Source organism: Neopsephotus bourkii, unplaced genomic scaffold (genome assembly GCF_033783945.1).
Source record: "Neopsephotus bourkii isolate Nb327-2 ecotype Australia unplaced genomic scaffold, CSIRO-AGI_Nbou_v1 NB_1080, whole genome shotgun sequence".
NCBI classification, from domain to species: Eukaryota; Metazoa; Chordata; class Aves; order Psittaciformes; family Psittacidae; genus Neopsephotus; species Neopsephotus bourkii.
In genome coordinates this window covers 4,475,442-4,500,119 of record NW_026901568.1, presented here as the reverse complement: position 1 = coordinate 4,500,119, position 24,678 = coordinate 4,475,442, and the positions used below count along the sequence as shown (strand labels likewise).

Below are 24,678 nucleotides of genomic sequence, written 5' to 3'. Positions count from 1 at the left end.
AACTCAGTGCTTCTGTCAATATCACAACCTCTGACTTACAGGTCTTCGGGTTAAAACCTGTCACAACATCATCATCACCACCACCACTACATACATAGAGGCTCCCTGAACCAGCGAGGACCGATTTAAGTTAACTATAGCTTTAATTTTTGTAATGCAAGTTTTCCCTTTTTGTAGCAGCTACGTTGGACTACGCCACTTTGGTTCACACTGCAGGCAGATCAGCTACAGTACAGGGCTTTGGAAGGGCATTTAGTTTGTACACTTCTTTCCTAAACATGAGCTGCTTTAGAAAAGCTCTTCATGGCTTTGCAGAAGCCATGGAGCTGTGAAACACCAGTTCATACAGGAGGCTTGCAGGACCTTCGTCCTGCCTATCGTGGTGCACGGCCACAGGTTCACAGCCAGCTCTCCCTTACCTGATCTTTAAGCTCTGACAGCTGGCCAGAGAGGTTGGTCACAAGCTTCATGGTGGACTCCAACTTCTCCTGCAAGTTCCTCAACTCATTCTGCTCCCCTTCCGAGTCACTGCTCACAAGCGACATGGCCCTCATCCGGGGGAACCAGTCCAGGTTTCTCTCCTGAGAATCAGACACGAGTTCACAATTAGCATTTGCAAAACGAAAACCAGCACCTGAGCAGCTGAGCGCAGACAGCTTCTCAATGCCACCCGGGGACATCCCTCACATACACAAGCTCTGCAGTTATTTTCATTTGCATCTTACTGGAAAGTTTGCAAAATTGCCTGCTAGAGGCAATGGGGCACTTCAGATGTAACTACTGAAAATTACGGCTGCTTATGGCTGGCTTTTCCTTTCCAGCAACTCACTCTCCCCAGCCCTTTCTTCTTCAGATACACTTGAGTGTAGTACATGAACACCGGACACTAAAGCAGCCCAGATTTCAGGTCTGGACATGCCTTTTCCAGTGCTAGCAATCTGCTGCCATCTTACAGTCTTTTAATTTGTGTTTGTTGAAGATTGGGCTGGAGCACCTCCCATATGAAGACAGGCTGAGAAAGTTGGGGCTGTTCAGCCTGGGGAAGAGAAGGCTGCGTGGAGACCTCATAGCAGCCTTCCAGTATCTGAAGGGGGCCTATAGGGATGCTGGGGAGGGACTCTTCATTAGGGACTGTAGTGATAAGACAAGGAGTAACGGGTTAAAACTTAAACAGGGGAAGTTTAGGTTGGATATAAGGAAGAAATTCTTTACTGTGAGGGTGGTGAGGCACTGGAATGGGTTGCCCAGGGAAGTTGTGAATGCTCCATCCCTGGCAGTGTTCAAGGCCAGGCTGGACAGAGCCTTGGGTGACCTAGTTTAGTGTGAGGTGTCCCTGCCCATGGCAGGGGGGTTGGAACTTGATGATCTTAAGGTCCTTTCCAACCCTAACTATTCTATGATTCTATGATTTTCTGCTGATAAAGCTGGTTTGCTTTTTCGGTCAAACAAACTTTGGCTGTTCTTGCTAATGAAAGGAAGAACATTCTACCTGGAAATACTTTCATAGTTGAAATGCTTCCTTTTTAATGAAAAAAAAAAAAAAATCGTATTCTGAGTTGCTGGATCAGGCTAAATGTGGGAAAGATTAAGTTATAATGAACTGCTTATAATAGCTTTTATTCAGGCATACAAATTCTCTTATATTCCATGTTCAAGTTGCAGTCAGGAACTTCAGGGGACACGTGCCCAGTTTTATCAATATGTACACAGAGGCTCACACATACACTCATGTACATGCCAGTGGTATTAAAAATAAAAGCAGGAACAGAATAGAAAGCCACAAAAGAGGAGGAGGGGTGCACACTGCATCTTAACACCTTAAATTTCAACACCGAACTGGTTTCCTATCACGTCTGGTTCTCCTCCCACACTGGAGATTCTGAAATGGAAGTCAAACAAATGCTGGATGAGATAAGGATGTGTGCACTCTCATAGGTGACACTGCAACAGCTGGTAGCATTTTAAACAAACCAGAGGAAATGGTAATAGGCTACTGGATTAACAGTATGCCAAACCAAAGAGGGATCAGCATCACTGATTAACAGCGACCAAAGTTTGCCCTGGCCAGGTCCTTGGCTGAGCTCTCTCACAAACCTATGGCTTATTGTTACAGCACTGCAAACTCCGGCTTGTTGCCATTTCTTGACAAAATCTGTAACTTGAACCCGGTCCCCATCTCTTTGCTTCCCTCCCATGCTCACTCATTCCCAGGAGCATCCATCTTGCTTAAATCAGGGTTGTGCACCTCTACAGAGCCACAGTGACATCCTTTCTGTAATTCAGATGAGATGTCAAGACTCATCATCTTAAATGAGTTGCTTCTGATCTGCTTGGAGTTTACTATTGCTGAGATTAAAAAGCAGAAAGCAGGCCCTTTCCCATGCAGCGCACCACAGGATTCCCACATGATGCAAAACTGCCAGGAAGGCTTTTTTCTCCTGATCTCTGTTTACAGGGCAGATGGTTTCTGCTAATAAAAGAAAAAAAAGTATATGTACCAAAAAATATGCCTTTATCAAGACAAGTGCCAAAATATTTTGGACTTTAGGAAGTGACAGGCCTGTAATTAAGATTTAATAACAGTAACAGGCAACATTTCACTGCTTTCTTCCAGACGTAGTAAAATCCTCATTAGGGAAGAGAGGGCAGGCTCTTCACTTGTGCTCAGGTCCAGCACCTCCTCCCCAAAGTATTTCCCCTCCCCACCCAGGGAAAACAAACTAAACCAACTGCTATTCCCTTCCCTGCTCCTCCAGGCCAAGGACAAGGCAAATTACACTAAACTGCAATTTATACTGGCAGGTTTGCCTGGACCCTCTGGTCTATGTCCTGAGGTTTACCAGGCAGGCACAAGAGCCCTGAAGCTCCTGCCCACCTCCTGCCCACTCTTTCCTTGCTGTAGAAATACTGTTACTTTACTTGCTCCCGAAGAACTGAGCTTTCCAATCTGCCAGGCCCATCCTTATGAAGGATGCAGGATACAAGGGGAGGAGGACCTGGAAACACCAACCCTTCCCTACCTGCAACGTTTTATTAACACATACCCCAAACATTTTCTAACATCACAATATAAGCAAATGCTGTAGCTGCTGCAGGGGCTGCAACTTGATCGTTACGGGCAGGGAAGGTGACAGGCAGTCTCGGATGGTGAAATCAAACCAGAAAGCACTACAGCATTGACAGCTGCAGGCTCCTCAGAAGTTTCATACTAACGGGTTTTCTGAAAGCCCCAGTTCTTGAAGTCACTCGAGTATGGGAAATCTGGGCTTTCACTTGAAAAAACAACAAAACACCTCTCTGGTTCTCACAGCAATGGTGAAAGAATAAACCCCAGAACGCTCCGTGTGAACTCCACGAGCTGAGGAAGGAGAACAGTAACCAAAGGAGGTAAGACTCATGGCCTTCTGGGCAGTCCTCTCTCCGCCAGTGAGGACAAGGCTCACTTTTGAGGCAGGTACTGGCAATACCCCTGCCGAGTCCTGATCCACTCTGTGCAGACAGGCTTAGGGAAGGACTACATCACTTTACCAACCCAGGTCATTAGGCTGAACCTAATGCAGGTTTCACAGACCTACATGAAACCTGCGCTCCCATTCAGGTTTCATGTAGCTTTTTTGGCACAACTCGAGCCTGAGGTTCACATGGAAGCTGCCAGCCAGCAAGAAGGGGATGTCCACCCAAACAGCCTGGGCAAACACCTTCAGGTGAGGAGCCATAGGGACAGACAGACAGGTAAAACTGCATTGATGCAGGTAAAACAGGCACCAGTGCTTGCTGACCGATGGTGGCTGTGGGAGCTGTCTGGAGAGGACAGCAGAGATGCTGCCAGCACACAGGGGCAACACACCTCTTCCTCCTCTGCACATGCACTATTTCACAACCCCTTCGCTCTGGCTCTGCATGGGAAACCTTCAGCCTGTTCCTACAACAACTGCCCCCCCCCAGTCACTGCAGAGAGAAGCTTGAGAACCTGGATGTGACCAGCCTGTGTAAATGCAGACTTCTCCCCAATTGCCCGTCCTCGGGCATAGCGGGGGATGCTGTGGGGATGTTTTCCTGTAAATAAGTAAGGATGCCACAAGCGGAGCTGGTGAGAAGGGAAATAAGCAGGAATGCAGAAAGGTCAGTTGCTGACAAGCCCGCTGGGCCAGTGTGCGGCAGCCAGCCCGGCTCCCGGCCCCATGCCTGCCAGCAGTGCTGCCTCTGCAGAGAGCTTCTATTCAGGGTTCAATAAAAGATTTATATCTCAATGATCTAGTTTCTGCTGAACTTTAGCTGAACACCAGGGTGCCTTTAAAGATGCAGCCTTACATCCTTCACTGGGGGTCTGGTAGTGCTTTAGAAGCGCTGAGTGAACTGCGAAGGGAAAGCTCCCCCTTGATCCCTTTCCCTGCCCGTCCCTCATCCTGCACCGTCTGCCCTCCCCGGCTGCTGGCACCTCGCATACCAATGCAGTTATGCACTGTCTGCTGTGGTGCTCCTGCAAGCAGAGGCACTGGGATCCTGGTGTGCAGTCAGCTCCCTCTTCCCGTCACAGTCGCAGCTTCCTCTGCTTCAACAGACGAAGTGAGTAAAGCCACTGACGGAAGCTGGCTAACCGCAAGTGCTGGGTTTCGGGTTAGCTCTTTTTCTAGGTAAAGTTGGAAAAGTCCCTGTTGTAAAGCAAGCATCATTAAATCTCAGACATGGGGGCGATGCTGACCGTCCACAACTGGAAATTTGAAAACGAGGAAGCGGCGCTGCATGATGCAGATGCAATTCATTCTGAGAAGCGCCTGCTCCTCCCTGCTTCTGCCAAAGAGTTTATTCTAAGAAAGGTTTCTGAGGCAACCTCAATGCGAGCCGTGCCAAGAGATGCATTAGCTCCGCTCCTCGGGCGGGAGGCAGCTGCTAACGGCAGCGACCGGGGCTCGTCCTCACCTCCAGCCACCCCAGAGAAGCCACCACGCTCCTCTTCTGGGTCTCCATTTACTCAGCTACCCCTGAGCCTAATATTTATGGGGTGCTGAAGGGCTAATTCAGTGCTCGTCAGAATAAATCCCCATAGCCTGCCCTTGGAAGGCTGCCCAGCAGCCATTGCTTAGTAGGGGAATGTGGCAGCAAATTTCAGTTTCTGTCATGTATTGTTAAAAATCATACCCATACAGCTAATAAACAGCTTTGTGAAGCGCTGTGAAAACTCATTTTTGTGTGTGTTTGTGGCAAGATTAAACTCCTCTTGGTTCTTTCTTGTGCTTCCTGGAAAAAGCCCCACGTCAGGTTCCCTCTCTATTCTGCAAAGGGCTCAGCATCACTTCTTCCACACCAAGCTGCACTTGTCCCCTCCCCATAAAAAACAGCACTCCCCTCTCTACAGTAAGAGTATTTCCAAATCTCTAAGTGCACTGTCTTTAAACAGCAGGCTGAAGATAGAAGGTTAATGGTATAAAAACCTCCTTTTTCACTGTTGCCACAGATTAAACAAGTGTCTTTTTCACTGGTGCAGAGCAGGGAACTTGGAAGACAGACACTATTCCCAAAGGTGGAAGATGTCCATGCCCCTACATAAAATGACCCTCCCATACGTCCCTATGACAGCTCTGCTGCAGATGACTCACTTGAGCCGAGTGCTGCGTTTACCTCACCAAGCATCACCCAGCTTAGTGTGACTGAGGTGGATGGCCCTGGTGGGAACCCCTGAAGGCAGTCTCCTTACTCCTACAGGGACAGTGCCACCTCTCTGCAGCAACCCACTTGTGGCTGTTTGCATCTACATTTTAAACAGGACCTGTTGTACCACGATCAGTTGGGCAGGACAAAACAATTAAGCATGCAAAGGCTGAGCTAACAGCTGCTGGTGGTGATGGTTGCAGTTACCCACCTACTCTTGCACAACGCATCCGGCATGGCCAGGCAGCCTGCAGAGCGCTCTGTGGCATGGGGTCACCATGGGCTCCGGGGACCGGAGGAGGCGGCAGCAATGACTCAGGGTACGGCTGCCTCGCCCCAGCCCCAGGCCACCTCCTCGGCACACATGGACGGCCCCACGGGGCTTTCTGCCCTGGCCAGCACTACAGACTGAGCGGTTCGTTCTCCCCAGTGCGTCACCCTCCATGGCTTCCAGTTGGAAAACTTCCCCTTCTCTCCCCAGTGCACACCATCGGTGCCCCGGGATAAGGACACGGCACCCACCCTGCAAACTGCTTTGGGATCCACCCAAATCCCAACACGTTATGCAAACAAACCATTACACAGAATTGGGCTGAAGCCTTTGCTTGTTTTCATCCACCCAGGCCCTTTTTCTGCCACACGCTCAGCCAGAGTGAAACCTTTGGCTCGTCAATGGGCATGCTAGCCCGATATTCCCAGCACAGATGCCTGCCCAGGTGGTTTATCAGGGAAAAACAAGGACTTGGCCACTTAAGGTGAACGGCAGCAACAGGAAGTTTTTTCTGCAGCATGCCTGCAGGGCATGACAGCTTGCACACATCCAGAGGGCAGAGCATGCTACCGCTGTGTGGGGAAGATGAGGTTGACCAACCATTTCCCCCCCGTGCAGCTTCTGGTTTACGCTGTAACGCCGATTTCAAGGGTGGAACGAGTTGCTTTGCTATCTGAATGCAAAGCTCGGTACCCGTGCCTATGACACAGTATTTCCAGCGGCCAAGGGCCTTCTGCCAAACACACCTCTTGGCTCTTCTCTGCCTCTGCTATTACTTATTGTTTAACCCTGTAATTATATTGGCTAACTCTGGTAAGGTGTCTCAAGATGCAGCTTGTTGGGAAGATACCACCAAATTAAGCACCATCAGCTCCAGTTCAGATCCTGACCTCCCTCAGTCCTCATCTCCCAGCTTGTGCTCAGCATCAGTGTGACTGGGAGCCCTCAAACCCATTGTCCTCATCTATAACCCAACAGCTACACACCAATTACTTATATGGGCCACTCTCTTCTGCATCTTAGCATTAGTTTCCTAAGCATGGATATGACAACTTTTCTGATTTGATTTTGCCCCAAAGTATAGGATTTCCAGGCACAAATTACATACCATGTAAGTAAGTTTTAGTAATTTCCCAGGCTATAATTTCAGCTGTATACACATCTTTTGCCAATGCTGGAATCATTAAGCCCCTTTTGAAAAGCTCCGAGTTTGAAGCATCATAGCCTGTTACTTGTTATTTCTATAGGTGCTGCAGCTCAAAACCAGTGTTGGCCATCTCCCACTGAATTATATTCAATATAGAGCCTGGGGACACAGTAACCCTCAAAGCCATCATCAAGTGAGCCTCGGGCAGGTCATGAATCACACATTCCTGCTGGGTTTCAGAGCACAGTGACAATCATGCCTGGGTGTTTAACTCCATAGGAGAGGTTTCAAGTTGAAAACTTACACTTCTGGAAGAATGTAACTTTTAAAACCCCACACCAATGACGCCTTGCCTTTACTTACAGGGAGGCTACATCTTGGTAGAAGTTACAGGCTACACTGGACACTCAAAACCAGTAATAAGAAATGCCTTCCTTTTATGGTGCAGCGTGTAGCTCTATATAGAGAGGAAAAATACCCAGTAATATATTTAAGTCTCCAGGTTTGCACAAAGAGGTTAATTAGGGCGCAAAAGGAAATCTTCAGCCTTCATTTTCATTCCAAATTCCTTTAAGGGTATCTGCACCATTGCTCTTCTTTACAAATGGTTCATTTTCAAATGACAACACAATTCACTTGAAGGTTCAGGACTCGGTGCTCTCGATCTGGACATGTGAGCTTGGGCAACACCTCACACCTCTCTGCCTCGCTTGTGTAATAAAGGTTAATGGCATGGATCCGCTTGGTGCACTGAAAGCCTGTGGAAACTGCAAGAGCTCCTTAGGAAGCTTTGTGCTAAGAGCTTTCCCAAACAAGCCTTTATTTTCAGCATGCACATGTGCGTGCACAAAATCAGCCACAGCCACGCAGCTCTTGACTGCGCTGCTCAAACACTGGCGTGAAGGTGTACACGCGGATACCTGTACTGGGGTATGCAAGAGTTGTGTATGCAAATATTTGTCCATGTAAGTGGCAGCACACTGCAGCTGCATGCACAATAGCTTATGAATGCACAGTAACCCAAAGTGTACATGTGGTTTTTGATGTCTCCGGCTTCAGAGTGAGAATTTTGACATATTATAAATGCCTGCAAACAGCTGTTTGTAGCAGACCTTTGCCAACACTCAGTGACAGCTGTGCTGATGGGGCTGGTGCTAGCGAGGCTGCCACAGTAACTGCAGGCAAATGCAGAAAACATCAGAAGGAATTCTCAAGACAGGATGGGTAGGTAAGACATTTAAACGAACTAATCTGTAGGGAGTTGCACCGAGTTCACATTAGTCACTTGGGTGTGGATGTCAGTGTCTGGCCAACACGATAAGTGGATCCCCTCCACCTCCTACACACATGGAATTATTCAGACATCACCTGATCTTCCCTGGTGACTACAAAGCCACGCAGCAGCTGAACCGTGTGCCTTTGTTCCTGGGAAAGGCAGGAGGCACAGGACTACCTGCTCTGCAGCACCATTAGCATACCTCCCAGATAAACACTTTGAAAAGACATTGATCCATCTCGAAGCTGTGCTATCTGAAGTGCACATCTACAGCGATTTAGCCAGATGAACATCAGGTCATCAGGAGGGCTTTATACACACCAAGAATTAAAGACTATCCCTATTACCACTAGATGTTTTCTCTCATCCTACAGTACTGTCTGTGCTATTAAACAGATATTAGGAGGTGGTTCAAGATAGCATTTCCAAGGTGAGCTGCTTCATGGCAAGCTTTGTTTGCCATCTCCTAAAATCCCTGGGGTTATCAGCCTCACCAGTGCTGGTGAGGACCTGAGGACAGGGGGTGAGTCACTGCAGCAGCCCGGGTGTGTACGCAAGCTCAGCTTCTACATCAAACAGAACCAGCAATTCATTTCCCCCCTTGCATTGCTCCAGCAATTCCCAGCAAAGATTCTTAAGATATCCCAAGTTTTACATCATATATGACAGCAGGCACATGCTCACCTTACTGATGAAAGTGAGCATTATCCCTGTTTTACAGGGGGAAAAGCTGGTGATAAAATCCAGGACTCCTATCAGAAGTCTGAACTTGCAGCTATACAACCACTGCAGCCCGGCTTCCCCATGCAGCTCCATGAACACAGGGAACTTGAACAAAACCTGAGAGTCTGAGATCACAAGAAGCAATACATCCCTAATTTGTATCAGAAAAACGTTATGGAGGTTACAATTACAAATCAGTACTGCTAGTACAGTCTATTAGGTTTTATTTTGTCAGATCACTTTAATCGTTATTTTGATCAGGCTTACAGTGCTCAAAGTACTTCTAAACACTAAGCTCTGTTTCCAAGTTTAACTTCTTTTCTGCATGCTGCCTTTCAACTTAATGAGCTTCTATCTATGAAGAAACACAAAATTCACTAAAGAATTGTAGTTAATAACTGATTTTCAAGGCTACAATTTCTTTTTATGCTGGGTCAGATCCCTGCAGAGTACCAGATGAGTTCTATGGGTAAGACTCAGCTCTGTCATACCCAGTACAGTGGATATCCTCAAAAATTGCCTTTCTACACACAGTATTTTTAGACAAGAAAACATCAAAATTCAAGATCACTCTTAAAGCTTCTGAATATTCACTGACTGGTGTAAGTGAAGTTGCCCAGGATTCTTCTGATACTACTACTTAAAATATCTTTAAAGCACTGTACCAGCAGCACTGGCTGCACCTCCCAAGCCAGTGATGGATCTAATTTTTGGTGTCCTAAATTTCTTTTTCTCAGTGTTCTGTACTGTTGGACAACCTACAAATAAAAATGGCAGAGGCACTGGTTTTTTTTAAATTTACTTATTTTTTTACTATTGCCAGAGGCAGAAATCCAAGTTTTTTAAAGATATATTGTTGGGAGTCGGAGCAAGGGTGAAGCGTATCTGAGGTGTATTCTGTCATCACAATATGATTTGGAGCACATTATGCTTCCTACCCTCGACTACTAAAAACGGGTATAAATTGCAGTTGAACAATGGCACCATACAACAGCCCCTGGAAAAGACATGCCCCATCTCTGTCATTATCAAAGATGTTAGAGTGCCACCTTCAGACTGAAAATGTGGGGAGAAAATCCCTTTTACATGTAACGGTGACACAAGAAGGCTTTCCTGGAGAACCTGGTAGCTGCAGCCATTAAACAACTGCAGATTCCCATTCACCCTCTGTACAAATCCAGAATAAACCATCCCCTCCAGAAGATAAACCTCAATCTTTGGAACCACTCACACATTTAGGGCTTTCCTTTTGCATTCTAGATTCACAGCACAAAGACAGAAGGCTTGAGTAAAAGATGAATCATGAACTAAGTTACCCCTAGATATATCTTAGGCAGAAAAGAGGATTTATGACTCTTACAGAAGTATTTAAAACAGGCTTGGCAGAGAAATACATTCATCATGTTTTACACTCAGATGTTCTAGGGCACAAAAATAACGTTTTTAATATTAAAGGATGCTTCTAATTTTCAGAGTAAGCTTTGCCAGATCAGTCCTAAGGTGTATGTAGACATCTCAATGCTTACTGAGAATTCAGTGTCAGGGCAGCAGCAGCCTGAGCTGCCCCAGTCATGCCTGTGCTGGATTGTGGCACACCACTGATGTGCAAAGCAAATTAACTTCCTATTCCGTGGCTCAGGCAGTTACACCACGCTTTCAGCAGCACTGCAGTAAGACCCTGCTGTCAGTGCTCAATTTAAAACTGGCTCATGAAATGCAGAAAAACCACCAACTACAAGACATGCTCCAAACCTCTACCTAGAGCATACAGTTACATAAAATTGCATCTGCATGAGACACTTGGTCTATCCATAATCTACCCATATTCCCATTCAACACACAGTAATTAGCCCTTGCTGACACTTCTGCGAATGGGAATTATAATGAAAGATCTCCAGGTTTTGTGCTTACTGCAAGCACACTCAGTGCCTAGTGCTTGGTTCTTACCCAGTTTGAACTGCTAATCTGAAACAGTTACTACATTGTTTGTTAATTGAAACTTTTCTCTTTTAAACAAGTTTTAACACAAAGTCATCTTTTAGAAGCAGAAACACTCTAAAGAGTACAGGGCTTCCCCCTGAAGTAATACTTTCTGCCGTGGGATAAATAAAGGGAGCAATATAATCAGTCAGACCAGAAAGCAGCAGTGATGTACTGAGTTATCTCACTGTGCTAATCCTCTGTCAGGTGACTGCTCACAAGATTTCTTTAAGCCCTCATTACAGAGGCAGAAATCCAGAACTAGAACATACACTTTAGTGACCCCGAAGTAACATGTTTAACCTCTAAGAGATGGTGGTGGGATTTACACATTGACTGGGCCACAGCAAATCGCCCGCTTAAAGGTAGGTCATACCTCCATTGCAAAAAAGAGACAAGTAAGAAAAGTATCCAGCTGTTTATTCACCTGAAGGCAAATAAAGAAATAGCTAATTCAGTGTTATAAATCAGAAACAGCTTTTGCTAACCAGCCAGAAGATACACAAATTAGTAATTGGGGTTTAGGATCTAATTCCAGGAGCTCTGAACCTGCATCTTGGCAGAGACAAGGCTCTTAATTCTCTCATTAAAAAGCCTTACAATTGAGTAGATATTAATTTTAGGGTTTTTTACAATAATATGCTAAAATCATATGACAACAAATCCTACCAGTCAGTCAAACATACTTATGCTGGGGCAGGTTTTAACCTGTTACATTTCAGACACTTCCACCAGCTTGAAAGTGTTCTCCCTTAAACACTGGTTTTGAAAACAGCTTCTCTTCACCTGATTTAAAACCACAGAGACATCCTAGCTGTCCCTGCTCACTGCCATCCACTTCAGCACACACATGGGAGAGTCTGGGAGGCTGAGACGCTGCAGGTACACAGCCACAGACCCCTGTGTGACTGCGGTACTGCAGCTCATGTCGGCTCTCACAAGTGCCCCGCTGCACCACCCGCAGCAGGCTGCAATGTGCTGCCAGCAATGCAGCGTCTCTTATCGAGTTACCCTGCCAAGTACAGCTTTAGTACATCTTTAGAAGATGCTTCTAAAAGGAAAGGCACTGGATTAAGCTTATTATTGTAGAAAAAGTCTAAGTATTTGCTTACAAAATAAATAAAATACAGAGTATTACATTTACCAAATGTGCCAGTAGATTGGTCTAATCTAGAGGAGAAAAACCCAAAACAAAACTCCAAACTCACCTTGATCATTTCTGCCACGTAACTTTCTGGTCCTGTATATTCTGTAGAATCTTTTACTTTCACTAGCACAATAAAGCATAAATAATGCCACATATTGTGCTCTTCTTTAATGTGCTCTTCAAATGTGACTGTCTTGTTATCAAACTTATCTCTTTCCAAACCTACAAGAGTGACACATATATAACTCTTAGTATTTACAAACTGGTACTAAGGAAACGAGCTGTAAGAACAAAACTTGTTTCTACAGTCTGCTGCACTTCAAAGTGACAATCATTCTTAAATAAACACTGAATAATAGCGACAAACTCTCTAACAAATGCCCCCAGTGTAGCAAGAAGAGGAAAGAAGCATAAGTACTGCTCACACTTACTATAAGTAATGTAAGGCTTTTGGTTAAAAAAAAAAGGTAGCTACCTCATATGCAATCAGTCTGATGGATTTCATAACTCATCTCCTATTTTTAGGCAAAATAATACCAAAAGCAGCATTTGCTTTGCCACAAATTTCCAAAGGTTACTTCTGTCAGTCTGTGTGTTATGCAACTTCTGCATGACATTCAACTACACCAGCCTCAAAAGCTCAGCAGTTTTATCCCATCAGTAGATTGGGAATTAACTTTCACAGGCGCTAGTCAAGACTCTGCACCCTTGGAAAAAACAAACGTTTATGAAAATCTCTCCCATTCCAATAGGAAACTATTCTTTGAAGCACAGGAGAAACAGAAACTAAAGGTTTGAGGAAAAATGGCATACTGAGCATGAATTCCCCATCTCTTTCTGCTGCCAAGCCCCAGTGTGCATGGTACCCATTATCAACTAGCTGAGGAATGCAAGGTAGGAGCAACCAGTAATTCAAGACTCCTATTTCACGAGAGTTTGCAGCTATCAGTGACTTTGACAGAGTAACCCCTTATTCTTAAGAGTGTTTCTATACTTACCACAAATAAAGCAAGTAGTTTTTAGAATTTCTTCTTTCTTCTGTTTTTCACTCCTTAAATCAGCGAAAGTGTCAATGATCACACCAAAAATCAGGTTAAGGACAATAATGATGACCATGAAGAAGAATAACAGGTCATATATCACTCTAGCAGCAAAGAGAGGTTCCTGCAAGGTACATATTTTAAGAATTAACAACCCAAATGAATACATGCAACATCTAGCCCTCACCATGCCTTTCTGTTCAGCAGAGCACGATGCCCCACAACCCCTCCCTTTAGAGTCCCCATTTCTGATGCTCTCCAACAACTCGAAACATTACCTGAAACTAAAATGCAAGATTACTGAAAGAAAAGCCAAATTAGTCAGCTATCAGTAAGCAATCTCTAGAGTTGCTCTTTCTGCTGTCCAAGTCTGTCCTCTTCTTTCTCACTCATACTGGAATCTATTCTCATCCCCACCCTGCAAGCCCAATCAAATTACATGCTTACATTCAACTGCTTACGTATCAATATAGCATCAGTGTTGACCATAAAGTCTTTAACTGGAATTTAACAGTATTAATTTCATTTCTGTTAACAAGCATGGATGTGGACATGAAGTTGAACTTCCTGGTACCCACTGCATATTTGTTGCAGGCCTGAATACCCAAATACTTAACCCCTGTTTTCAGAATCATCCTGCCAGCCAGATGCCAAACATTTATTAAGAATTCTGCAGCTTTCAACCCATTTTAAGATGAAAATAAAGCTAATTATTAGGAAACACTTTGAAACTGCATTCACTCTGACTAAGACTGCTTCTTTGGCCCTAACGTGGTTCTGAGGAATGGGCACAAACAACTAAAGCAGCAGCTATATGGGCAGCTTTGAGTATTATGAAACATCCCCTCTGCTTTGACTGGTCCTCACTTTTTGATGATGGCTCCAAACAACATTCTTCCTTCCTTCCCACAGTCCCAGCTCCAAACCTGTCTCGGTTCCTCTTATCATTCCATTGTACACATCTTACCATTTCTAAGGGATGCTCCCCATAGAAACTCTAGCAGGGTATCAGCTACCACTGCATTTCCATCCTGCTGCCTCATGTTACTGCTTCATTACCTTGTACTTATTTCTTCAGATCCTGAACTCCCAAAGCACAGACTGTTGCCTACCCCATTTCTGTTCTTTTGGGCCCCATTCTGGACAGCCCAAAAAAGCCCTAAAATAAGGATGGGTAGAACTAGCTGCTGTTTAATGTGCTACTATACATTAAACTGCAAGTATGGTCCCTTGCAGTTGCAAGGTATCCTACATCTGTTTAAAGGGAGTGTATACACATATCCCCCAGAACTCCATCCCCAGCCCTCCATGGTTATCACTCTTCCACCCCCATTCAGTGATAATTTACCTCTTTGGATGGTTTCCTGAGCACATCACCTACTCCACCCCCACTCCTGAGCCCATGACTCAGTACAGTAACAATGCACATCAGTAACGTCTCGCACGTATGCTCTTTATTCTCTTCCTCCATTTCTTCAGCAATCAGTTCTATTAACACAGCAAGCAAAGACACGTTTCAAAGGCAAGAAGATCAGTTTTAAACCATCCTCTCCACTCTTTGCTGGTTATGCTCTCTCCCCTCTTCGCAAAATTGGCCAGATTTCCAGCCAGTGTTGCAAATCTCCTTAGCTCTCACCAAGAGCTGATCTCCAGAGCAGGTATCTCTGCCCTGGCTGCAGCCCACCCTCTTCTTCCCACCAGCAGAGTTTTCTTTTGTGCTTGAACTGCTGTCTTTGACTTGGTTAAATATCTCTTTCCATTTCTGTTCGCATGCATAGCTCAGATCACCAGATGCCTGTTTATACAGAATCATAGCTTTTTGACAGCTCAGAGGACAAAGTGTTGCCTCTTACACTCTCCCCTGGTGCCTAACAGATTGCACAGCCTTTGGGCTGCACTCAAAATGGCAACTTCGACTTGTATTTTTCAAATGGCTAAAATATCACTGCTTATGGAAACAGCATTTTGCTAAAAAAGTAACAGTTTTTTTGACCCTCTCTTCATTTGGCTGAAGCCTCCAACTTCACTGTTTCAGTTGGAGAACTGCTAGAATTAATTACCTAATCTCATACGCTCTCCCTGTACCCATTAAAAGTCTCATGACTTGCATTTGATCATAAAAAAATGCTCCTGAGCTGATCCCACCTTCCCACGGGCAGCCTCAGAAAGGCCCAAAGCCCCGTGCAACCCAGAAATAGCCAAACCCCAAGATGGTAGAGAAAATGCCAAAGATATGGGCATCATGAATATCCCTGCCCATGTAAGACCCCAGTATCAGGTTAATTATTTATGATATACAAACACCTCTGGTGTGTTCCTTTCTGCAGCCAGAGTGTGTAAAGACAAAGCAGCACACTCCTCCTAGAGATGAATAAAGCACCTGTTCCTGTATCACTGTTGAATCTTAGTTTATGAAAGAGGACACTTGAGCAAAACAGAGCCATCTCCTCTTGCAAGCATGGGCTTGTGGCCATTATTGACCTTTGAAACATTTGACCATGTAAGAGCTCCACTTCTAAGAGAAACAGTGATGTTCTGTCTGGCTCTCACAGCCAGCATCATAAATTAAATAAGAAGTAAATTACATTTTCTGGAAAATAAAACTGAAATATGTCAATGCCCAATCTGAGGCTGGCAATTATGCTACAAGTTATCTCTCACATGTACTTTTTGATCTCAAACCCCCCAAACCTACCCTGTCTACTTAATCCATGGCGTACTTCCTGTGATGATACTAAAAACAGTTTCCTTAGTTAGCTAGGTACAATAAATGACAATAAATGATGTTCTGCTCCATATTTCACAGGGTATTATCCTCAGAGATCACATTTAACAGCCTAATGTTTTAAAATAATAGACTTTGTAAAGAGGTAAACTACATCACTTCCTTCTCAAATTGATGTAGAAAATTAAAGAGTATGACAGTTTTTATCAAAGTATGGTTCAGTGTTGTTTCTCCATTGTAATCACTTCATGTAACAAATGTTATTTAAGCTGTTGGCCTAAAAGAATCCTATTTTAAGTCAGGTAGTCTCATGACAGTTTTATTCCCAAATTTATTTTAATTGGGATTTTAGACAAAATTAGTATTTTTTTAATATAAGATGCTTAAGTAGAAAAATGGTGAAGACTCAGGGTGTGAGTTATGAATTCAACAGCAGATACTCACGGTCTGAAGGAATGATTGAAGAACAGTTCTCACTGCTACCCGCTTTGCATACATCTGAATAGAGGAACTCCCCAGTCATGGTCTCACCTGGTTCTGTGCGATCTAAAAACAGAAGGTGATGAATCAAATGGATAGTTTAACATTTTGGAAGACTACTCAGCTATTAAGGTACCCCGTTATATTCTGTGTGCAGTTAATAGCCAGATATAATAGTGTATTACCCTGGAGTTTAGAAGGGCACAGTGCTTTCCGATTTACACATTCAATGATTTTAAATTCAAGCAGAATTCTTACTTCTATGAATTAAAGACCAAAGTTGTGCATTTATTTTGCACCAGCTCCAAAGCTGAGAAAGTAACTGAAATTGTTCCAAAAATACTATGTCCTAGCGCACAGTGAATTTTCAGGGTTTTGAGAAACTTGCTTTTCAGCCTCGCAGGTATCCAAACAAACCTAGTGCCACATAGTAGTAAGTCTTTGGCATTTCTCCAGACTCATGGAAACATGAAATAACAAGGTCAGTGAGGTTTGGGTCTCTCACAGGGTTGGCAGTAAAGTTAAAAAAATAGGGTCATGTGAAATACTGTTTGTCTGAATAGCTCAAGTGTCAGAGAAAAAAAACCCCAAACCCTCCTCTAACAAATTTCATTTTGTGCTTCCTACCCACTGAGTTAGCTGCTCGATACTGTAGGGTAGAAAAAGCTCCAAGTTTTAACTTACAATAAGCAACCTAAGATCAGCACAGAGAAGCCTGCTGTGGAGTTTAAACATTAGCAAGTATTTGAGGGAGATTAATACTATCTATAAACATGAGTGAACCAGAGACAGAGAAACCTCTGCTTCACAGGAGCATCTCTTTGATGCCCTTCATTTATATTCACTCTGCTACTTCAGATAAAATACTAGCTTCTGTTATGCTGAAACTAAACCCCACAATTAAAAGCCAATGTAAGCATCCAGTATCTGGCAAATTGAGGCAGAACTGAACTTCCCCAGTGCAGAGCCTTCTCCACAATGGCCTACCTAACGTCTGCTTGTAATTAAACTGGGGGAGGGAGTAGGTGTAGCTGAATTAGATAATCTCAAATGTTTTAGCAAACAGTGAGGGGACAAATTTCAACCGTCTGCAGAAGAGCCCAAAGGCTCTCTCCTGGGGTTGTTCCTCCTCTCCTTCCCTCTTTGTGCTGCAGCAGACTGCAACACTTGGTGAAAACACTGGGGTATTCATTTGCTCCAATCAGTTTGGGGTTTCTAAACATTTTATTTTCTATTTAAATAGTGCCCGTTGTGAGAAATAAACTCTCAAACTGGTGAGGTAATCAGTAATCTTGCAAGAGGTGGAAGACTGGAAGACACTCAGCACACTCCATGGAACAAGAGCCCATTACTTTGGAATAAGTATGTTGAAATGAGTTGCTGGTACCAACCTGGCAGTAATGTTTCATTAGGGAGCTTGTCTACCTCCAGGATAAAGTCATCTTTGAAGAAGAGGTACCCCACTATGGAGAACAGGTAGACCAAGATGAGAGCGAGAACAGCAGTCAGGATGATGGAACGCCCATTGCGAGTGACGCTCTTGATGACATTCAGCAAGGTCTCCTCTCTGTACACCAAGTCAAAGAGCTGGGGGACAACGAACAAAAGCAAAGGCTGTTTCTCACGTGGGCTACCAACACCGCTGGTGGCACACTACGTGTTGGCATAACAATTCCAATCTGATGTTTTAGAAAGCATTTAAAGTACTTCTCTTTTGCCACCCCCCCCATCTGAAATGTAACGCGTTAGCAAAATAAAACATAGGAGACAAAGGAGATGGGGTCCATGTCCTGGGTTCAGCAGTAGTAGTCATTTTTCTCCTTAGTAGCTGACGCAGTGCTGTTTTTTTTGACTTTACCTTTAAACATAAAGCTGCTAACACAAACTGTTTATCTTTTTTTATTGTACTATCTGCCCCATCACCATCCCAGTGTAGCTCATTTCAAAATGCAATTAGCCATTTCCTTTACATCTTCAGTGTATAACTAACGGAGAAATATTTTTTGCCCAAATTCTTTGTTTAAATTTCTATACAGATTTTTCCTTCATTTCTCACTCCCCTGGGTCTGCATCAGTCCATCAGCACAGCCCAGGCAGGTTGCTGGCTATGCTGGTTGACAATGAGAGAACAGGTATTTGTTAAATTAGACCTACATGAATAGAGATAATAACCAATTTGGGTACCAGAGCATTAAACAACAGGGTAAAAATAGTGTTCTGAATGGGATTTAAGATTTGCTTTAAAAATGACACATTTTCTCCACCAATGCTAGATATACTCCTTCTGTACTTATTCTTAGAAGTATTGTGCTGTGCAAGATGAATTCCATCCCAAACAGAAAAAACACATATGCCAGGCATCTGTGTCAGTCGTGTGAGGTCTGGAATCTAGCTGCAGCTGAGGAGACACTCCAAAGTTAACCAGCTACTCAAAAAGCATGGACACTATGTTACCACTGTTGACAATAACAGAGTAAACCATCTTAAAGACTGTGCACCTCTTATTCATACTGTGGCAACTCCAAAAGTGCCTCCTGTTCAGCTAACATTTCTGTGGCTAGATTTGTTCATGCCTTCTTTTGTCCTCATGCAGGAGCTTATATGACTTTAAGAAGGCTTAAGCCTTCACTAAGTACTGATATTACTTAAGAGTCAGAACATTTTAAATTGTTTTATTATCTTGGACATCAGAGCAGGGTCACAAGCAATACATCCAACCTTGGAAACCTGTGCCTTTGAAGTCCTGAGAACTAAAGCACACAGGGAAATGCTAAATACCTTCACTGCAACAGCACACACGTTTACTGTAATGAGCATTTTAACTAATTTTACCCTTGAACACATCTTGTATAATGTACTTAAGAACAAAAAAAAGTCTCTGCTTGTCTGTACAAATCAGGAAGAAAAGATGCGGCAGGAGTCCTGTAGCCTCCCACTGTAACCTCTCCCAAGCAAAATCTCCAGTGTACGGCTCTTAAGAGTGCCTGTGCAATCATTTTCCAGTAGCAGAACAGAAAGCAAGTGGTGTCTGACACTTCTAGATAAGCCTGCGATGGGACTTTACAAACACACAGACAGCAAAACATTCTGAGAGCAAAGCGAATACCTACCAACAAGCTATAAAAGAATTCATGTACGAAGAGCCCCAGAGCACAAATCAGAAGGTACAGCAGGTGATAAAGAAACTCGACATCCATGATCATTGCCTTGTATCCTCTAGTGAAGGTTCCACAGTTACCCACAAAACTCATCAGAAAAATGATTTTATTACAGACCTAAGGAAAGATTAACCATAAATTAGTTACAACATGGGGCTTGCAGGAAGAAAAAAAGGCAATTTTTCAAAGCTGAAGGTAACTCGGCTCCACGATGACATCAACAACCATGCTGGACTGTCTATGACACAAAGCTCTGTTCTCTGGTGCTCTTTCTGCAGAGCTGGGTTAGAGCGCCAGAACAGAAACTGCACATGTCCAATACAATGTGTGCACCAACTCCTGCCTCCAGCTTCTTGTCAAAGGCATCGAGACTAAGATTTAAAGAAGAAAGTTCCCTGGTGTCAGTGTTACACTTTACTAAAAACCAAAAACTCAACCCAAACTACTCCTGTTCTAAGCGTGGCACTAAGCATCTCTAGCCTACAGCAACCCTGACATTTCTGATACACCCTGTACTGCTTGCTAATAAGCAAGAACTCCAGATTGCCTCAGCAAATCACTCTTGGATCACGCACCCAGTAATCCTCCTGTGTAACACTGGCCACCAATGCCAAAGGAACGTTGCCTTTAACTTACCTGGAAGCTGCTAAATGTTACAATTACCAGTAACCACCACCATGCTCGCAGTGCAGTTCTGACTGTAGTACACAGCACTCAGTGACATCTTTTGAAGACAAGGAGTGCTACTAAATGATGCATTTGAAACCTGGGCACTTTGTAATAAAGGTAAGGACTTTGAGAAGCTGCATCTTTGCACAGCTCCTGCTGACTCAGTCAGAGAAACCTTTTTGGCTCACTTGCCACAAGAGACCACAAGTATCCGGGTTTGAGCATTAATGAAGTTCTCTGGTGGCTCAGCTTACATGCTCAGTCCACACATTACTGTCACAAAACTGCTTAGTGTTAGCTTTCAGCTGGCAGGTAGACTGCAAACAGCCATTTGGGAAATGCATTGTTTAGTGAATCTTACACAACTCCGTAAATACTGCAGCTTAGTCACTGAATGGCTGAATAACCGAGTACTTCAGGGTCACAGAAACTTCTTTACGTTTCTGGCTGGGGTGAGAACTGATTCTAGACTGGAGCAGAACTCACTGAAACCTCAGAGATCTCCAGCCTGGGCAACCATGATTAAATAAACAACACCAAGCACTTGTGCTAGAAACAAGAGGGAATTAGTCCTCCCCCCAGTTCCACCACAATGTCCCAGGCTATTTCTGCAGGTAACTCTTAGGTAAGATGCAAGAGAACTTCAAAAAAGCCCCCTTGGTTCTTACGTTGAATGCACCCAGAAGAAACAAAGTCGGTTGTAAACCAATTGAAAATATTAGTCGTAATATTGTAGAAGCGATTAGGGCTCGGATGCCGTGGGGCTTAGGAAGAGCTATAACGATGGCCAGAGATATCAGCATCGCTGTCCACAGCAAGCCTGACAAGTGGGGCTCCAGTGTACCTAGGGTGGAGAGGAAAGAACAAAACCCATTTCAGTGCTTCCTGTAACCAAACAAATCCAAACCAAAATAACCAAATAAATGCCATTTTATCTTTGGTGGAGCATCATTAAGCCTCATGTTCAGACATCACTGATTTCAAAGCAGCAAGTGGAACATCTGAGCCGATGCCTTGAGCAGATTTTAATTACAAACTTGTTATTAAAGCATTATGTAAATAGTAAGTGTCAGTATTATAGGATTCTTCATTTTAGTGTTCATTACTTATACACCTTGCATGCTGAAAAGGAGAGGCATTTTAGCTAATGTGTTCTGTAGAGGCACTGAATAGGTAGGTGAAGACAGACAACATACTCCTCCAGGTCCAGATTCACAGATTCTCTTATTATGCTTTTGGTCAAAAGCCTCATACCAGTTTTTGTCATCTCCTGCTATTTCTGGTTCTATTTAGACTGTCCCATGAGACTGTCTGCTTACATAACATCAAGCCCATGTTGCTAAAAATACACTTCTCTGGAAGAGCCATAAAAAATACTCAGCCAAAAATACCATTTACCCTGGCTTTATGCAGAATATAAAAGACATCACTTCCTTATAACTGATAGAAAAACAATTTTCTTCAAGCAACTGGTTCATCAACAGACAGAAAAGCAAGACCCTCCAATTTCATAGCACCCTGCAGCCCTTCTGCAAGTACATACTGAGAGAACTATTGTGTCTTATTAGCAAGGTATTCACCGAGGGCTTTTCCTCCCCCTGCCCAAATGCAGACGGCTTAGGAAACACTGCTCTCATCTGACTACCACGAGCAGCCATTTAATTTTGTTTCAAATCACTGTAGATTAATAAAGACAGCAGAGGATAGATGGAAATTAGAACTTAATAAGCGTAAAGTTGAACAGATGTTTCTGCTGTCTGAAGGGAGTCTGGGGTCCCAGAGCAGTGCTACTTGAGCTGTCAAACAGCAAAAGGTGCAAAAGCTTGAAACAGAGTCACCCAAGTGGGAGTGACAAACAGCACAGAGATGGGAGAGGAAAAAACTTGTAGAAGCTTATTCAGGAATAACTTGGGAATCGCCGTGAGAAGCAGATCTTGAAGGATCCTGCCTACACCTGCACTGGTGTCTGAACATCCCAGCTATTACAAAGCCATCCACAGCACATGAATATCTTTGCTTTCACAAGTTTCAGCAGTTCCCAGCAGGCCTACAAAAATAACCAGAGTTAACAAAGTCCTCAGTTGGTGCCTGTAACATCCACCTTGGAAAGGCCCAACACCACCAGCTGCTCATCAGCACATGGAGCGCAATGCTGTGATATAAAAAGCCCTTAGTGGGACCTGGGCCAGGGAAGAGTGGGGCTCAGGGCACGGGCTTGTCTCTCCTTCCTGGGGACAGAGGGGCACTGTGAGCAGTGTTTGCCCTTGGCACATGAAACTCGCCAAGCCAGCTGTCTGCACCCGACCTCATGTCAAAGCCTGGCTGCAAGCACGTGGAGTCCATTACACGACTGCGGGCAGGAGGAACGTGTAACCCATAGGAAGCTCTCCCTGCCTGGAATTCTCACCATTCTGGTACTGAATTCCAGGCATCCAGTTTTGTTTCTGCTCCTCAAGTAAGAAGTTTTACAGCTTCTGCTACAGTCAGATGCTGATCAGCTGCTCAGTTCACCCTGTCTAAGCAATTCAAGACACTGACAACTTCCCCCAAACGGTCTGTTCTGAAGTCTCTTTTTTTTAAAGCTAAATATAAAATACACATGTATTTATCTTTCATTTTTGATTGTAACTAGTAGAGGAAGAGATTATATCAAAATGGTAAGGTATTTCGAATATGTAGGGCAGGGCATCTTCAAAATGCCAAATGATCCCCCAGTCATGCAACGTGCAATCTCAATGAACTTATTTGATTACCAGCTTTCCTACAGCCATAAATACAAACCTTTACATTTTATCTTGTGATCTTTGAAACTAGAGACAGAAAATTCAGTTGCTCTTTGTGCTTGTTAAAACTCTCTACCCAGCTGCTGGCCAGAAGGGGATCCAGGTGGTCCCAGGGTCTGTTGTCCATGGTGCCATGCAGAGGTACGCACAGCCTGATGTTGCAGAAGGTAACTATACTCTTCCCCCTCTCAGATGGTCTAAAATACCCTATATCTTCTCACAGGCTTTATCACGCTGCAGAACCCCTTAACCAAGTTTTCCATGCCCACTGCCTTTACCCCACTGTAACCATAGGCTGCTGTTACGTGCTACTCACACAAAACTATGGCTCTCCTCAATCTAAATTAACTGGTGAGCTGCAAAAGGATGAACTGGCTTTTGTGCCGCATACAGGGCTCAGATGATAATTTTGTTATGTTCAGGCTACTGCTATCTTTCAGTTTCATTGTCTTTGGGTTCTGCAGCAAGCGAACCAGGAGGCAGATGCCGAGGGAAGTTCAATAGGAAAACATAAGCATCTATCCAGCCCTGCTGCACTACAAACCTCAAAGAGAGGGAAGGGCAGGCTTGACCATGAATCACCCTCTCCAGGAGGAGGTTTACTGCTGGGGTTCTTATTTACTCCATTTGACACAGAAGTGGAAAAAGCTTCTACCTAGACACTTCCTTTACACCAGTTCTGCAAGTGATAAACATGACAGAGGCATTCACAAGAACATTTCTCCAGATTCCTGATGCTTGCTGACACAACTCTGCCTCTCAACCTGCCCTGGGGTGCATCTCTTGGGAGAGGCTGGAGCTAGGGAAGAACAGCTGACTTTCATCAGGACTCCACTGGGAGTATTTACCCAATTGGCTCCAAGAACCACCACTGTCACACAAATCCACTATTATCTGGATCAAAAGCAGCTTCCAAGAGCTCTCTTACAGCAAGACTGTGCAATCCCACACGAACCACTCATGTTAACCCATCTTTCATGGCAGAAATGACAGCTGCCATCCACTGATGGCAAGGCACTTTGAAGCAGCAGGCTGCTCCTGAGCTAGAGGGCAAGGCAGGTACGCTCCTCCTTGCTCTCTAGGGAAACCTCTGCTCCAAGTGCTCCTACAGGAAGGGGCTCCTAGGAAAGGCAGTAACAGAGGAGAAATGGGCTCTTTTTCCATATCACCCATCAATTTCTAATGGCATGAGGCAGGTCACTTTGTGCCCACACACCTCATCTGCCAAGTCAGAGTAATCTCATTCTCCCCACCCCAACACTCAGAGGCCTCCTGACGTGCTATGCAACCATGAAAGTTTCCTGGGAAATGACAGTAATAAATGCAAGCTCAAAGAAAACAACAAATTAACATTTCTCGTATTTTTAGTTCAATAGTTAATTACAGAACCCAAAAACAAAGTGGAACAGTCGAGTCATTAAAGGTGGATGTCTGTCTTGGATAATTTTTCCCCCTAGGAAGAAGCATGGCTCTATATTTTCCTTAAAAACGCCTCAGGAAAAAGCAAGTCAGAGAAAAGTGCAACTTAAATCAAGGCAATTAAAAAAGGCCAATTTCTACTCTCCTGTCTCTACTGAAGTAAACAGTGATGCAGACACCAATGGGGAAGAGAGTTTGGTTCATTATACCT

General features: G+C 44.1%; 1 protein-coding gene across 1 annotated transcript in view; it reads right to left on the bottom strand.

Annotated features, from left to right (window-relative positions):
* The window catches only part of ITPR1 (inositol 1,4,5-trisphosphate receptor type 1), a 171,718-nt gene that overhangs the window by 5,785 nt on the left and 141,255 nt on the right, over window positions 1-24,678 (bottom strand). The window contains exons 54-61 of the mRNA XM_061362137.1: window positions 20,934-21,109; window positions 19,549-19,713; window positions 17,830-18,025; window positions 16,403-16,504; window positions 14,582-14,721; window positions 13,192-13,357; window positions 12,255-12,415; window positions 420-581 (exon numbers count right to left, since the gene is read on the bottom strand). Of these exons, the coding sequence (XP_061218121.1) occupies window positions 420-581; window positions 12,255-12,415; window positions 13,192-13,357; window positions 14,582-14,721; window positions 16,403-16,504; window positions 17,830-18,025; window positions 19,549-19,713; window positions 20,934-21,109 (1,268 nt within the window). The remainder of the gene's footprint in view (window positions 1-419; window positions 582-12,254; window positions 12,416-13,191; window positions 13,358-14,581; window positions 14,722-16,402; window positions 16,505-17,829; window positions 18,026-19,548; window positions 19,714-20,933; window positions 21,110-24,678) is intronic.